Below are 16,723 nucleotides of genomic sequence, written 5' to 3'. Positions count from 1 at the left end.
GACTGGGTCCAAAGTCTATTCATATAAACACATTTTATTGAGTGCCTCTGTTGGATTAGACTCAGTAAGTTACTGGTCTTGATATACAAGAAATTATATTCCAGCCGACAGTCTATTTGTTCTACCCACTTCCTGCAAGAATAATATGGGATTGTTGTTATTCTTTTTTTTGTTGTTGTTGTTTTTTTTTTTTTAATTTCTGGTGCTCATCTACAAAAACTTGGATCAATGTTACCAAGATTTGTTAACAACTCAATTCCTTCCTGCTCTTACTTTACCTAATTAAATCTGGAGAAGAAGTCTAGAAGAGCAAAAGACTCAGACTCATCCTTTATAATTTGTGTCAGATTTATCCACTGATTCTTACTTCTGTCATTGGAGTGTTTGCTGGGGTGCACTGGGTCTCAGAGGTTGACAGGTTTGGCTGTTACCCAATGGCAGGAAGAATCTAAGCTGGCTTCCTGGTAGTCACACCTTTAAGTAATCCTCTCTCCTTGAGTGTGTAGTAGGGTTGGTGACCTGCTTCTAACCAACAGTATGCAGCCAAGGTGATGGAATGTTCATTCCATGATTTGATTACCTAAAATTTTAGCTTCCATCTTGCTATTGAGTCTCCTGATTGTCTTCTGGGATTGCATATTTCGAGAAAGCAAGCAGCTGTCAGAAAAGCCTACGTGACAAGAAACTGCTGATGGCCTCTAGCCAAAATCCAACTAGGAACCAAGGCAACCAGCCCAAACTTCAACTAACTGAATTCTGCCAACCAGCAGGTGACCTCTGAAATGAATCCTTCAGTTGAGCCTTTGGATGAGACACCAGCACTCGCCCAACTCTTGATTGTAGCCTTGTAAGAGACTGAAACAGAATGACAAGATTCCTGACCACAAATATTCTAGGATAATAAATGTGTGGGATTTTAAGCTGCTACATTTATGGTAATTTGTTCTGCAGTAATAGATAACTAATATACCAGCCCACAAGATTAATGAGATGCAAAACTACTTCATTAGAATACTCAGGGCCCTCTTACAGGATGGCCAGCATTTAGAGGCTGCAACATAGCATTTCCCAAACTTACCTATAAAACTTGAATTGCTTTTAACATACTTAGAGAAGACGAGCAAGTACATGCCTGCATTTAAGCTGAAAAAAGGTGATCTTTGGCTGAATTAACGGTTGCAAAATTGTGATCAGAAATTTGATTCTTATCATATGTATATTTACTTTAAAAAAAGGTGTGTGGGGGGAGACTAGCAACTTGCATTGGCTAGTCTTTGGTATATAGGTGAAGAGCAACATTTGCCTATTATTGCCATTATAAAACAACTCTCTAACCTATCTCAATCTTGTGGGCTAGGTTTGGTGTAACATTTTTGTTTGCTCCTCTATTCAGAAGCATAAAGTGCTCCATGCCAAAGTTTCCTTGTTCTACATCCAACTCTCAGTAGTTCCCAGACTGAGCTGGTGACAGGGTTCTCTCTCTATGAGGACAGGTAAATTAAGGAAACAGCTAAGTTCAAAAACATCTACCTTTCCAAGGAGAACACTTTCCCCTGCAAATTCCTCACGTCCTTCAGGGATTGAGATGTTTCCTCAATCCCTGTGAGAGGGCCCTGAGTATTCTAATGAAGTAGTTTTGCATCTCATTAACTGTGTGGGATAGTGTATTAGTTGTCTATTGTTACAAAACAAATTACCATTAGTAGCTTAAAATCCCACACATTTATTATCCTAGAGTACAGTCTTTCTCACAGCCTGGTAATGTACTCTTTTCCAAAAAGCACAACACTATTTGCTTAAATCCTTCTCTGTCCTGACTGGTCCTTTTATTGTGTACCCTAACCCTGAACTTGTTTTCAGACCAAGACAAGATCTAATGGAAACAGAGGGGTACAGGCAATACTTTAGGCAAAACAGCAGCTCGTGCCAAAAAAAATTAAATTCTTAAGAAGAATACAATGCATTTTGGCAGTTACTGATAAAGTTAAACATACGTTTACCATATGACCCAGTAATTCTACTCCTGGAATATTTACCCAAGAGAAATGAAAATAAATGTCTGTACAGAGAGTGCATACACGATAGCATTATTCTTAAGAGCTCCAAATCCAAGTGTCCATCACAGATGAATGGATAAACAGACTAAGATAAATCCATACAATAGAATACCACTTGGCAATAAAAAGGAACCAACTATTGATATGCATGGTAACATGGATAACTGCAACAGCATTGTGCCAAAGAGAGGCGTCATACTGAATGATCCCACTGATATGAAACTCTAGAAAAAGAAAACCTAATTGACAGTGATAAAAAGCCCATTAGTAACTCCAGGCTAGGGAAAAATTGAACTCAGGGGTGCTGTACCATTGAGCTACATCACCAGTCTGGTTTTTTTTTTTTTTAAGTTCCCAGGCTGGCCTCAAACTTTTGATCCTCCTGTCTTAGCCTCCTATAGTGATAGGCATGGGCTACCGCTCCCAGCTCATTCAATATCTTGATTGTGGTATGGTTACGTGGGTTAACTATTTCTCAAAACCCACTGTACCTTGCATGGATGCCTTTTACAGTATACAAATCATACCTCAAAACTGCTTAAAAAGTGAAGAGAGTGAAAACTGAGGAGATTCCGCAACTTAAAAACACACTCCATGAGACAGCTGAACTGTTTTTAGATATCAATTTCTAGGAAGGACTTTCCTAGGGGCAGTGAGCCAAAGCCCAAACACCCACCAAAAAAGCATATTCCATTCACCTGACACCCGGGTTTATCAGGGATCAGGAGCAGCAGATAGGAGCCCGGGCGGCAGGAGGAAAGCACATCCTCTGATTTCTTCTTAGCCTCATCTTTCCAACACAGACGCGGCTGTGACCTCTGGCTCTTCCTTCCCTTGAACTCTCCTGTATGAAATGATTAGCTGCTCGCCAGCCAAGCGTTCTGTTCCCCAGCGCTCTGTCTCCAGGGACTCCTCCCAACTGCTCATATTCACACAGTAACTTTATGGACTTTCAAAATTAGAGATATGGAGCTGGAAACGATTCTGGAGGCGATCCTTCATTCAGCACATGGGGACCCCCAAGGTTGGAGTCATGAAGTTGATCCATCTCCCATGATGCTCCATATAGACCAGCATGGCCAATACAGATGTTTGTAGTTGTGCTCCACAAATGGCAACTGAGCACTTCGAATGGGGCTATTGAGGAACTGAATTATTTTTATTTACATTTGAATTAATTAAATGTAAATAGCTTTGTGTGGCTAGTGTCTGTCCTGTGGGATGGCACAGACGTGCAGGAGACCCAGAGCCTGGAAGGTAGGAACAAATTGTCTTCCTAAGTTCCACTTTGCACATGGCTCCCTCTTCCTGGGTGTTAGGGGATTTCTAACTCTGGATATCTTTGTCTTCAAGTTGGCAAATACTTCCTCTTTCTGTTCTTTGATCCTGAGGGATTTAATTGAATCATGTAATACTACATATGTGTTAGACCAAGGTTTCTCAAGCATGAGTAGATCACAAAATCAATCTATTGGCTTTAACAGGTATTTTATTTTGGTACTAGGATTGAACCCAGGGGTGCTTAACCACTAAGCCACATCCCCACACCTTTTTTTATATTTTATTTAGAGACAGGGTCTCACTGAGTTGTTTAGGGGCTCACTAAGCTGCTGAGGCTGGCTTTGAGTTGGTAATCCTCCTGCCTCAGCCTCCTGAGCTGCTGGGATTACAGGCGTGTGCCACTGTGCCCAGCTAACCAGTATTTTATAAAAGATGAAAAATGTTAGACAGGATGAAAGTTAGTGGCATGTATCACACTGAAAATGTTGTTTGGTGAACCTGTTTCAGCTGCTGTATGTCAGGGTGGGGAATGTTATTATGTACGTGGATACAATGTAAAATATACTTTTTTTAAAAAAATGCATCTGTTCTTCTGTATTTTTTTCATAACTTTTTTATTCTATTTATTTATTTTTATGTGGTGCGAAGGATGGATCACAGTGCCTCATCACTGTGCCCCACCCCCTGCTCCTAAAATGTACTTTTTACTGTGGGTCAAAGTGAAAAAATGTGTATAAAGGCCAAGATGGTACTACTAAAGCCAGAGATCCAAGTCAGAATGAATGGACAACTTTCTAGTGCTATAAGAATCACGGGATACATTACTTAAAACAAATAGGAAAACAGGTGGGAGGCGGGGCTGAATTAGCAAATGCAGAGCTGCTAGGGGGCTGCTGTACAGGCTCAGGCAGCTCAGCGTGAAAAACTTCAAAAATGTTCCTTCTTTATACATCTGGTGCCGTTTGTTCTTCTGGTCCTATTGTCAGGGGTGGTATGTGTTTTCCTGTTCTATATGAGAAGAATGTAAAATAGTTAACTTTTGCTTAGGTAAAAGTTTTTTGTTCCAGAAGTATTTCCTTTTATTTAAGTTCAAAAATTCTTTAAATCTATAAAAATTTCAAAGACTCCAGAACAGGATATGGCATGGTATGTATATTTGGTAAATATTTATTAGCCATAATGTTTATTATTTCAGAACCAGTTAACAGGATTGTCCCCCTTCAGATCTTGGTACCCCCTACCAGTCTGGAAGCCAAGGGAAGGCTGGGAGAGTGGAATCACACTCTGATGGTGGCTGTATGTGTTTATGTGTGTGTCGATCTACCTTCTCTTTCAGGCCCACATCCAGTTTTAGATACTAGCCAGAAAGGCTAGGGCTGGACTCCTGGGGAGACTTTTGGGAAATAAGGCTGAGAACAGCATTCACTCTCTGTATCAAATAGCCCTGTCCCCAGAGTCTGGGATACATTAGAATACTAGCAAGGCACTCAAGTATTAACTCGTAGAATCCTCCAAGTAATTCTGGGGAGGAGGGATTACTATTAGCCTCATTTTGCAGGGAAGGAAACTGAGTCACTGGAGGCTAAATGGCTTGTCTGGGATTTAAACCCAGGTGGCTGGCTTTAGTGCCAGCTCTTAATCACAACCCAGACCATCTCCCTGGGTGTATGTTATTTTCATTCTTATTCAAGTATTCTCCTGTGTTGATAGAAGAAATGGTCAAATTAAAACTTTTTTTTTCTTTTAAATTATGAGCTTCTAGTTTTATTTCCTCTCAGTATCTAGTTAGGCTGAGAAATCTGTTAATTTGGATCCTTGTTTCATTCTGTCTATAGGAAAAAAGTCAAAGGCATAGTTAAAGCAACCTGTGGGGTCAATACTTCAAAGAATTTATTCACAATTCACTCCCTTGTCTGTGTAATTCCATGTGTGTGCGTGTGTGTGTGTATTTTTTGGTACTGGAGATTGAACCCAGGGGCACTCAACCACTGAGCCACATCCCCAGCCCTTTTTTTTGTATTTTATTTAGAGACAGGGTGTCACTGAGTTGCTCAGGGGCTCACTAAGCTGCTGAGGCTGGCTTTGAACTCGCAATCCTCCTGCCTCAGCTTCCCCCATACACTGGGATTATGGGTGTGTGTCACTGTGTGCCCCGTTCCAACCTAATATTGAATCCCAATCTCCAATAGGTTTCTCTGCACCTACTCAAGAGATGTCTTCTTGGCAGCTTGAGAGGCATCATAAATATCTGTGCCAATCCTTGGGAAGGCAAGTAAGTCGATCCTGCCTATCTGTGAAGGGAAAGGCCTAAGCACTGTCCACTATTGGGAAAATGAGCACTAGGGGAAAAAAACTTAGAAAACCAGGTAACAGAAAAAATTCTTACTGACTACGAGGTACATGGCAGTATCCTTGCTGCCCAGGGCCTTTCTTCTGGCTACCAGTTCAGACAGAAGCCCTGGCTCAGTCCCTGTCACTACCTGCCTCCTTTGCAGTTTAACCTCTGGAACTCCTTTTAAAAATTATGAACTTTAGAGCCCAAAGGAATGTTTGAAGCCAGTTGCCTCAATCGCTTCAATTTATAGCTCAAGAAAACTAAGGCCAGACTGGGGATGTGGCTCAGTGGTAGAGCACCTCCCTGGCATATGCAAAACATGCTGGAAAAAAAACAAAAACAAAACAAAACACTGAAAACCCAGGTTGATTTGGGAGAGCACACATGTAAGGCAGAGAAAAGAGAAACTGGAAGGTCAGTGAGGATCTGTGAGGATGTGCCCCATTTCAGAATGGAAGGCTCTTCTGTGTTTAGTTTTACTTTTCTCCATTTTCCAAATTTCCCATAGTTCTCCTCTAGATGCCACGTGGTTCCCAAAATGCCTAAGGACTCCTTAGCTTCAAGTCATCTGGAACTCCCCTAAAAAGTTCTTTTCTTCCCATTTATCTCAGGCTATGGAAAGAAGGCCAACACCATTAGCCCATGTCAACTGGAAAAACCCAACTCTCTATTGTATTGATCCAGTTGTAGCAAGTGCAAGCAGCCTTGTTGTGAGAGCTGTACAAACATAACTCATTTAACTCTCAAAACAATCCTATGAGGTAGGTAGTATCATGATTCCTCTTATAAAGATGAGGAAACCAAGGAATGGAGGAGTTACGGACATGACCCACAACTAGTAACCATTGCAGGGGATCAAGAAGTTCTACAATAACTAGTCTCTTGGCGATCTGTTTGTCTTTGGTGCCTAAACCACGTTGTTTTGGATGAGAAGTCACAAGTCAATTACTCGGGTCACACACAATTTTGAAAGTCCTGTACTCCAGGCAGTGGAGCTCTGGGCTGTTCAGAAGGAAACTGTCATTCTCCCACCTGCCAGTAGTTAACTGCCATCACTTCTCTGCGCTTCTAGCACCAGACTCCTCACTCCAACTTCTCATTTTACTTTGTTATCTCAAATCCATTGCATTGGGAAAACCAAACCAGTTACTCAAGAATCACATTCTGAATTAAAATGTTAAATCCTGCCTTTTAATATGATTATAATGTACTGATTAAATAAATAAATAGAAGGGAGATCAGTAGAGTAGAGCAAGCTGATGAGGGAGAAAGGGCAGGGAAAGGAGGGTAATAGGAATGAGGTTGATCAGATTATACTATGTGCATGTATGACTATGGAATAATGAATCCCAACAGTAAGCAAAATAGGATGTACCCACAAAAAATATGTAGTAAGTATAACGATCATCCCTCAAAAGGGCTTAAGCATTTGGCGATGTGCTCACTGCACAAGATTGAAGCAAGAGTCTCAACTAGGCCTGTCTGACTTCAAATCTTTTGTTCTCTGTACCACCTCCAAATGACCAGAAAAGTCCATTCTTATATCAATTCATTCATTAATGAAAAACGTAAGAGATTTGCACATTCAATTCATATTATATATCCAGCTCCTGGGTCTACATTATGTAAAAAACCAAACAGGAGTTTGCAGTTTTCCATAAAGCCTTATTTCTGAAGATGGAAAGCTTCCATTCATCTATTGATTCATGTACAGCCAGAGCAAACAGATATTGGGCCAGCCCTGTTCCAAGAGCTTTACAGACAACTCATTTAACTCTCAAAACAATCCTGTGAGGTAGGTACTCTCACGATTCCCCTTTGTTAAAAACTGTGTAGTCAGTCTCCTGGTCACTAGACAATGAAAACTGTTCTTTGCATGGTACAGTTCCTGATCCCACACCTGATGCTTCAGACTTGGTTGTCTGACTACAGTTTATGTGTGTGTGTGTGTGTGTATGTGTGTGTGTCTATATGATGTTACTGTTTGCTTAAATAAATTGATATCACTCAAAAAAAAAAAAAAAAAAAAAAACAACCTCCAAACCCCTCAAAATTGTATATTTTCTTAGTATATAGGATAACTATAGATAAGAAATATAAATTATAATAAAATTAAATGAAAATATGGTGAAACACATACACACGCACGCATACGCACGCACGCTCACACATATGAATATCTATTTGCTTCATCCCTGACTTGTAGATCCATCTTTAAAATATAAGTTAAGAAATCACGACAGACCCCTTGGGAGTTCTGGGCACTCCACCATCAGGACAGGCCATGAACTGGAGCACAAGACCTTGGTGGCAACTGTACCAACTCACCAGGGAATTTTCCTAGTCTTCCAGGTGTTTGAGTTCTGGACAGTTGCCAGGCAAGGGTATGCAGGATAACTGAGGTATTCCCTGGCAGTCTTGTTTCATTCACCTGCCCACAGGCAGAAAGGACTGGGTCCTGCCTCTCTCTGCCAAAGAATAAGCCCAGAGTCATATCAAATCAGCATCCATGTGGTTTGTGGAAGGAAGCAAATTTAAAAAATTGACCCAAGGAATCTCTAGGCCCAGGAAGCATTTCTAGGTGGCTCAGGCCTAGTTTCCTCCCCGGAGGCACTCAGCATGAAACCAAAACTGAGCATACCTTCCTTCAGTTTTTGCATATCTTCCTCCATTTAAGGGACTCATCCTTAACTCCTGGTTGGAGGAAGTGGGTATCTGACCTGGCCCAGTCAGAACTGACCTGGTTCCTCTTTTGGTCCAAAGCAGATCCTTCTGGGACGGTGACATTAAACTACAAATGTGAAGCATTACTATACCATGTTGACTTGGGGGAAGAGAGAGTATGATAAATACAGAGCCCTGCACTGTAGGACCGGAGACCCATAGGTTTCCTAATTCATCTTTTGATAAACCACTACATGACCTTGAACACAACTGCTTCATCTCTCTCTGTCTCAGGTTCCTCACCTGTAAAACAGGACCATACCATCTGCCCTTTCTTCATCCATGAACTGCTGGATTAAATGAAATTGGCCTTTGGAAGTGCTATAAAACACTACCTATTCTAACAAGCCAGGACAAAGCCTCCCTTAGCCCTCCCAGGCAGGTGTGGCCCAAGTTGTTGAGAAGTTGAACCTATACTGACTGCTAAGCTATGACTCTGGGTTAATATTCACTTCAGAAGCACGAGCTAAAGGGGCTTAGATGGAAAACCATGACCAGGAAATAATAAGTCCTTTCTGGGGCTAGTAGGAATGAGGTACCCTCCTTTATCTTGGCTCTTGCCCCCATTTTATGACCACCATTTATATTTTGGAGTTAGAACACTATTGAGGCACCCTCTGAGTTACCACCAGCCCAGCAGAGCTGAACACCATACTTTCTCCCTGGGTCACAGACCTCTGCAACCAAGAATACCTGAACCCCTCCCTGCAAAAGCTGACTGATGGTCTTCCTCCTCATTTTTTTTTCTTTCCCCAGTAGAAATGTCCTGAATTTTGGGTTGTTTTTGATGTTTTAGATGAACATTTTCTTTCTTAAGTAGCAGACAGTCATCACATTTTCCAGACAGAAAAATAGAAAAGTAAGTCACTTTGCCCAGAGTTTGCTGCTTTTTAGTTTCAGCAATGAGGTTTGTCTCAATGACTCAAGACCAAACATACTTCCAACCCTCAGAATCTAGAATTAGCAGAAACTGGGAGGTCCCCAGCTGGATACCTCACTCAACCAAACCTGGTTAAATTAGTAAATGCTTGCCTGCTGCTGCCTCCCCATCTGTGAACTTTGGGTTATTGGAGAAACCAAAAGAGGTGAGGTTTTGGAAACTACATCATCTCAAGGGATGAAATATAACTTCTATGAGTCACCAAAAGGATGCAAAATTAAGTGAAGATGCATCTTTGTTCCAACCCACTAGAACACACACCTTCTCACAAAGAAAGTCATTTGAAACTCACCATACTCTTCAGTTGTCCTGACTGGGTGGGCAGCAACTAGTCCCAACTTCCCAGGGAGGCATGCTTCTGGGCAAGAGCCCCACACAGCTCCAGTCCTGTTATCCTAGGGTCCACTGACAACTCTTCAGAAAACTGCCGGCTTCCTTCACAGCCCAAGGGCTTAATCAGAGAAGGCCCTAAAGAGCATGTAGGATGGCCCAACAGGCACTTTACCCATAGCTCCCAGAAGCTTTTGGGCACTTTGGGGACAATATGGGGTGAAGATATTTGTCGTGGTGGAAACACTTTTTAACCAGTGAGGGCAGTCTGAGTGTAAGGAGTGAAGTACAGATGAAATGGCATACTCTTCCCTAACACATACACTCATCTAATGGTGATACTGGCTCTTGATAAAAGATGTGTTCCTGCTCCTTGATATTGGCCGGTGTATTCCAGCTGTTTTGCACAGGTGTGGTGAGCATGCAAAGGCTCCTCACACTATATATATATATATATATATATATATATATATATATATATATATATATATATATATATATAAAAGTTATAGGCCACCAACAGCCAATTAACTTAGAATATATGTGTACGTGTACCATCTGGATGGAGACACCCACTTCGCCTCTGGCTAAATGAGCAGTATTACCTGACCAGGTCAAGGAAAGAGTCCACCGTCTCTTTGGGGACCGGAGGAGGCCCAGCGTCTTCCAATCCCAGGTCACTGGACTGAAGGGTCTGCGCGCCGGATCCTGGCTTGATGATGAACGCCAAAGCGACAGCAAGCGCTGAGGCACTAAGCGTTGTGAGGCCAAAGTAGGCAACAGCTATGCCGCCCAGACGCCCCAGGGAGCTGGCGTCCAGAGAAGCAGCGCCGGACACCAGGCTGCAGACCACCAGCGGCAGGATGATCATGCGCAGCATGCGGAGCAGCATGTCTCCCGGGAAGGCCAGGTAGGTGATCTGTGTGCGGGTGAGATTTAACTCGCGTAGCGCAGCACCCAGGCCGGCGCCCGCCACCACCCCCGACACTGTCAGCAACACTTGCGCGTGGCGCCGCAGGAAGCCAGAACAACGCCGCGAGCGTCCCACCGCGGTAACTGGTGCGCCAGGCCCCGCTGCAGGCCCTGTCTGGGCGCCGTCGAGGTAGCCGTTAGTCTCGCTGCTTTTCTCCATGGCGCGGCCGTGTGCTCCAAGCTGGAGGAGACAGGCTCCCAAATGAATGGATCGGGCGGAGCTAGAGGCGTCTGCCAGCTACACCGGGCAGAGTCAGGAAGGCGGCCCCAGGGTCTTCGGTCTCGGCGGAGTAGCAGGTGCGGGAAGGGCGAACAGAGGCGTGGGTTGCGGGTTGCAGTCCCGAACAGAGCGGACCGCACCGCGCCCAGCCTTTTCACAGCAGCCACGAGCTGGAGATGATGCAACGGGAGGACGCAGACGGAGGAGGGAGTGAGCGGGGAGTGGCCAGAGCCCGCCCCGCCCCGCCCTCTGCCCCGCCCCTCGCGGATACGGCCAATCGGAACCCGGGCGCCACCGCCGCCGCCAGCTCTTGGCCACCTTAGGGTTGTCGCGCGCGGGGTTGAAGAATCGGCTGGGCCCCCGCGCGGGCCAATCCTGGATTCCGCCGCTGCCTCCCGGCCCAGCTAACGGAAGCTGGTCCCGGACAAGCGCGGGAGGCGCGGCCTGGGGGATGGCCCGGGCTCGTTGGCACCCGCCGGGCCGCTCCGGGCCAGCCGGGGTCTGGACCCTCGGGATCAGAGGGCCAGGAGAACCTGGAACGTCGCAGCGTTCTTTAACCAGGGGATGGGGGTGGGGAAGGCTTCTTGTCAGGGTCGAGAGCGCTCGTCTGCGTCCTCCGAGCGGGGACGTGAGCGCAGAAGAGGATCCAGGGCGATCATTCCACTGCCTCCTCTTCTGGCGTAAAATCTTTTTTTTTTTTTTTCTTGAGTCTTGTGGGGTTTGGGGCGGTAAAACACATTATGGTGCCCAGCACAGTCCCCCGCCCAGAGACTAAAGAGGGGTGGGTGGGTGGATGGGTGCGTGGATAGATGAAAGAAGCCTTACCACTTGCTCACTAAGGGCTCTAGCCAAGCTTTACCCATAAATGAAAGGGTACTTGCGGTGGCGCCAAATCGAGCGCCCGGGGCGCCTGGCTGTGTGACTTGGGACCGCCCGGAGGTCCCCTGAATTGCTCGGCCGTTTTCTGCGGTATGCGGGCTGAAGGCTAAAATTCTTCTAGAAGAAAGAGCTCTCGCGCCACCACTTGTGCGTTTCTGCCACGTAACCGCAGCTGAAACACCAGCCCCTTTAACCTCTTCATCCCGGAGCCCGCCGTGGCGCCTAAGCATTGCAGACAGCAGTTTGGCCATCCTGAAATGTGGTTCCTTATTGCTCACGTCCAGTTGATTTCCTTTTTATTTGATCCTTTATTTAACATCTGCTCTGGCCACCGCAGATATAAGGGAAATCTCTGCAGAGTCTGTTTACTGTGCTACGTTTTTATTTATATTTTCTCATTCTACTTTTGAAAAGAGTTATTCTTTTATGATGTCTGTGAAAGTTTTAATATGTACCTCACTTGGGGAGGAAGGCTACTTACTCTCGATTTCTTGTGGAAAAGGAGTCATCTTAAAACATATCATGACATACTTGTGCAAATTAAGATGCCTTCATAAGGAACTTTTGGAACTGTCCAAATTTTGGGACAGTTCCTGGTTCATTACTCGAAGCCGGTAAGCTGTTGGCTAGAACTAGTAGGGGGTTTTGGTGGAAGGGAAGGGATGCGTCTGGTAAAGAGCCTACATATTTTTTATCTGGTTTACCAGAACCAATTTATTTTTCTGTGCCCTGAAAAAAGAGTAATTTCTACAGACACCCGCTTTATTTTGCCCATCATCTTCTTCCTTTGACTACCCCCTTTATGCAAAAGTTCTCAAATTGTGCTCTAGAAATAACTTTCCAACTGCCTATTGTAACATCTCCACCTGGATATCCTATGTATCTCAACTGAACACACTCAAAACCAAATTGATGGTTGCTTTCCTCAACCCTGCTTACTAATCTGATTTCCCTGTTTAGGTTACCAGTATCATTGATGACCCAGTCACCTGTGTGTGAAATTTCAAAGACCTTTGATTTTCCCCCTCTGGTGTCTTCTCTCCTCTCATCTGTTGCCAAGTCCCACAGACATTCCTTTCGCAATATTTATCACATTCCTCTCTCCCATCCATTCCCTTTACTATCATACTGGCTTAGTTCTTACTTCCTCACTTCTTATCTAGGCTATTGAGTTCTTCTAATCAGCCTTCCTTCCTCCAATGTTTCTCTTGTTTCAGCCATTCTGTAATTTGCCTTGCCCAAGGGTAATCTTCTAGGGAAAAAAAAAAAATGGACCAATGAGGGCATTCATTCTCCCTTTAAGAACACCTGTAATCCCAGCTACTCAGGAGGCTGAGGCAGGAGGATTCCGAGTTCCAGGCCAGCCAGGGCAACTTATCGAGACACTGTCTCAAAATAAAAATAAATAAATAAAAGCAGGGTATGTAGCCCAGTGGCAGAGCACTTGCCTAGAACCTAGAATGTGTGAGGCCATGTGTTCTATTCCCCAAAAACCAAGGTAGTGGGGAGGCGTGGTGACATGATACTTCCTAAAACTTGTACACATTATTTCTCTCATATTTCTTAATGAAAATTTAATAAAAATGACCATACCTAGCTGCAAGAGAAGATAGGAGATGTAATTTGCATAGGCTTGCACTCAGTTAAAAGATGGGCTGATGTTATTGAAGAAGCATAAAAGAATGCTACTGGAGGGCGGGGGCTGTAGCTCAGTGGCAGAGTGCTTGCCTAGCATGTGTGAGGCACTGGATTCGATCATCAGTACCACATAAAAATAAATAAAATAAGTGTATCCTGTCCATTTAAAACTACAAAAAAAAAAAAAAAAAAAAAAAAAGAACAATACTGGAGGACAACTCCTTCCTATCACTTTTTGTTCAAAAGCTTTTATTGGCTCCCAAATAATTAAGAATGTGTTCTGGCCACAGTGGATTACCTCTGTAATCTCAGTAATGCGGGAGGCTGAGACAGGAGGGTTCCAAGTTAAAAGCCAGCCTCAGCAACTTACTGAGAACTTGTCTCAATAAAAAAAAGAAAGAAAGAGGGGTGAGGATGTGGCTCTGTGATTAAGTGCCCCTGGGTTCAATCCCTAGTACCAAAAAAAAAAAGAAGAAGAAGAAGAATGTGTTCCTCACCCTGTCATTCAAGCATTCAAGGTCTGCCATGATCTGGCTTCAGCTTACTGTCTAGACCTGTGTCCTCTACTTGTGAAACAAAAATAGGATTGTGTGCTGCTCCCACATTTTGGGGGAGGGGCACTTTCTTACCAGTCCCAGTTCAAACACAATATCCTTCCCATAGACTTTCTGATTTCCCCTTTCTTCAGCTCTGCTTGCTGCCTATATATATATATATATATATATATATATATATATATATATTGTACTTGGGATTGAACCCAAGGGCGCTTAACCACTGAACCACATCCCCAGCCCTTTTATATATATTATTAGAGACAGGTTCTCACTGAATTGTTTAATGCCTCACTAAATTGCTGAGGCTGGCTTTGGACTTGTGAACCTCCTGCCTCATCCTTCCTAGCCACTGTGATTACAGGCATGTGCTACCATGCTCAGCTCCATAATTTTGTGTGTGTCAGCATAAAACAACCACCATCCCTAAATAGAATGACATAAAATGACAATCCTTTTCTTATGCTCCTGACTTTGTAGGCCAGAAATTCAACAGGGCATGGCAGTGGATCTCATCTCTGCTCCCTGATGACTGAAACCTCAGCTGGGGTGCTTAATGGCTGGAGATAGCTGGGAACACATTAAGAATGTGTTCTGGGCACAGTGGATTACCTCTGTAATCTCAGTAATGCGGGAGGCTGAGACAGGAGGGTTCCAAGTTCTGGTTATCCACTAGGATCTTTGGTTCTTTCCCATTGTCACATCTACTGAAGCTGGAATCTTCAAGATGGCTCTTGCATTTACTCAAATGGCACCTGGGCTAGCTGTGGCTAGCTAGGCATTTTTCTCTGTCAGTGTGGCTAGCTTGGGCTTCCTTGTGGTCTGGTCATCTTAGACAGTCAAACCTGAGTAGTTGGCCTCTCTCAGAACGAGTAGTCTAAGAAACTAGGTAGAATCTGCAAGACTTTTGACCTAGCCGCAGAGTCCTAGAATATCATTTCTTTCCCATTCTGTTGTCAAGCAAGTCACTAAAGCCTCTAAGAAGGAGAATTAAACACCACTCTAGGGGCAGAGTAGCAAAACATTTTCAGCCATCTTTGATCCCCAGTAACATTCCTACTAAAGTGTTTATATTTTGTAGGCCAGAGTAACATATATAAATCAATATTTCCAAAAGTTTGTCAGCTCTGGAATCTCTTTGGACAAGACTATTGGAAAGTTCATTTGGCAGTCTTTTCAATTAATGATGCTCGGGAAATTACATATCCACTTGCAGAAGAATGAAATCACCCATGCCCCAGACCATATACAGAAATCTATTCAACCTGTAATCCCAGCGGCTCAGGAACCTGAGGCAGGAGGATCGCAAGTTCAAAGCCAGCCTCAGCAACATTGAGGCGCTAAGCAATTCAGTGAGACCCTGTCTCTAAATAAAATACAAAATAGGGACAGGGATGTGGCTCAGTGTTTGAGTGCCCCTGAGTTCAATCCCCAGTACCCACAAAAGAAAAAGAAAGAAAGAAACTGCTCAAAATGGATTAATGATTTAAATGCAAAACCTGGAACCACAGAACTACTAGAAAAAAAAATGGGGGAGCCAGGCTCAATGATGCACACCTGTAATCTCAGTGACTTGTGAGACTGAGGCAGGAGGATCATGAGTTCAAAGCCAGCCTCAGCACTTTGGCAAGAAGGCTCTGAGCAACTCAGGGAGATGCTGTCTCTAATAAAATATAAAAAAGGGTTGGGGATGTGGTTCAGCTGTTAAGTGACCATGAGTTCAATCCCCAATGCAAAAGGAAAAAAAAAAGAAAATATGCTGGAAAGCTGAGTGACATTGGTCTGGGTAATGATTTTTGAATATGATTCCAAAAACACTGTCAACAAAAACAAATGAGATTTCTTTTAGACCAAAAAGCTTCTACATATCAAAGGAAACAATCAACTGAGTGAAGAAACTAACCTAGAGAATGGGAGGGTATATTTTCAAACTATAATACGATAAGAGGTTAATTTCCAAAATACATAAAAAATTTGAACAACTCAAGAGGAAGTCAAAAGTATAACTAAAAAATGGGCAAAGGGTGGGGGGGCTGGGGACATAGCTCCATTGGTAGAGTGCTTGCCTGGCATGCACAATGCCCTGAGTTTAATCCCCATCACTGCAAAAAAAGAAAAAAAACAAAAAAGGCAAAGGGCTTGAATAGACATTTCTCAAAGACATACATGGCCAATGGGTATGGGAAAAATGCTCAAGATCACTAATAGTCTGGAAATGTGAATTAAAGCCACAATAAAATATAATCCCATGCCTGTCAGAATGACTACCATCAAAAAGAAGAAAAATAACAAGTATTGATGAGGAGGTGAAGAAAAAAGTACTTGTATATCATTGATGTGAAAATAAATTAGTACAGTCATTACAGAAAACAGTATGGAGGGTCCTCAAAAAATTAAAAATGGAACTACCATATGATCCAACAATCCTAAATACTGGGTATATATTCAAAGGAAATGAACTCAGTATATGTGTTCACGGAGAGAGAAGAGATATCTGCACTCTTGGGTTATTGCAGCACTATATATAATAGACAAAATATGGAATCAATCTAATTGTCCCTCAGTGGGTCAGTGAATAAGGAAAATGTGGTGTATATACATGATAGAATACTATTTAGTTTTTAAAAAGAAGGAAATCTTGTCATTTGCAACAACCTGGATGTACTTGGATGATATTATATTAAGTAAAACAGGCCAGACATAGAAAGACAAATGCTGCATGATTTCACCTGTATGTGCTCTGTAAAAAAGGTCTAACTCAGGTGCTGGGGTTGTAGCTCAGTGGTAGAGTGC

The 16,723-nt window shown here is 43.3% G+C and overlaps 1 protein-coding gene across 1 annotated transcript in view; it reads right to left on the bottom strand.

The window, feature by feature from the left end:
* The window catches only part of Slc1a4 (solute carrier family 1 member 4), a 29,291-nt gene extending 18,270 nt beyond the window's left edge, over nt 1–11,021 (bottom strand). Inside the window, exon 1 of the mRNA XM_027934568.2 lies at nt 10,273–11,021. Within this exon, the coding sequence (XP_027790369.1) occupies nt 10,273–10,799 (527 nt within the window). The 5' untranslated portion in view covers nt 10,800–11,021. The remainder of the gene's footprint in view (nt 1–10,272) is intronic.
* Between the last annotated feature and the right edge of the window lie 5,702 nt (nt 11,022–16,723).

Source organism: Marmota flaviventris, chromosome 14 (genome assembly GCF_047511675.1).
Source record: "Marmota flaviventris isolate mMarFla1 chromosome 14, mMarFla1.hap1, whole genome shotgun sequence".
Classification (NCBI taxonomy): Eukaryota; Metazoa; Chordata; class Mammalia; order Rodentia; family Sciuridae; genus Marmota; species Marmota flaviventris.
This window is presented reverse-complemented; position numbering and strand designations above follow the sequence as displayed.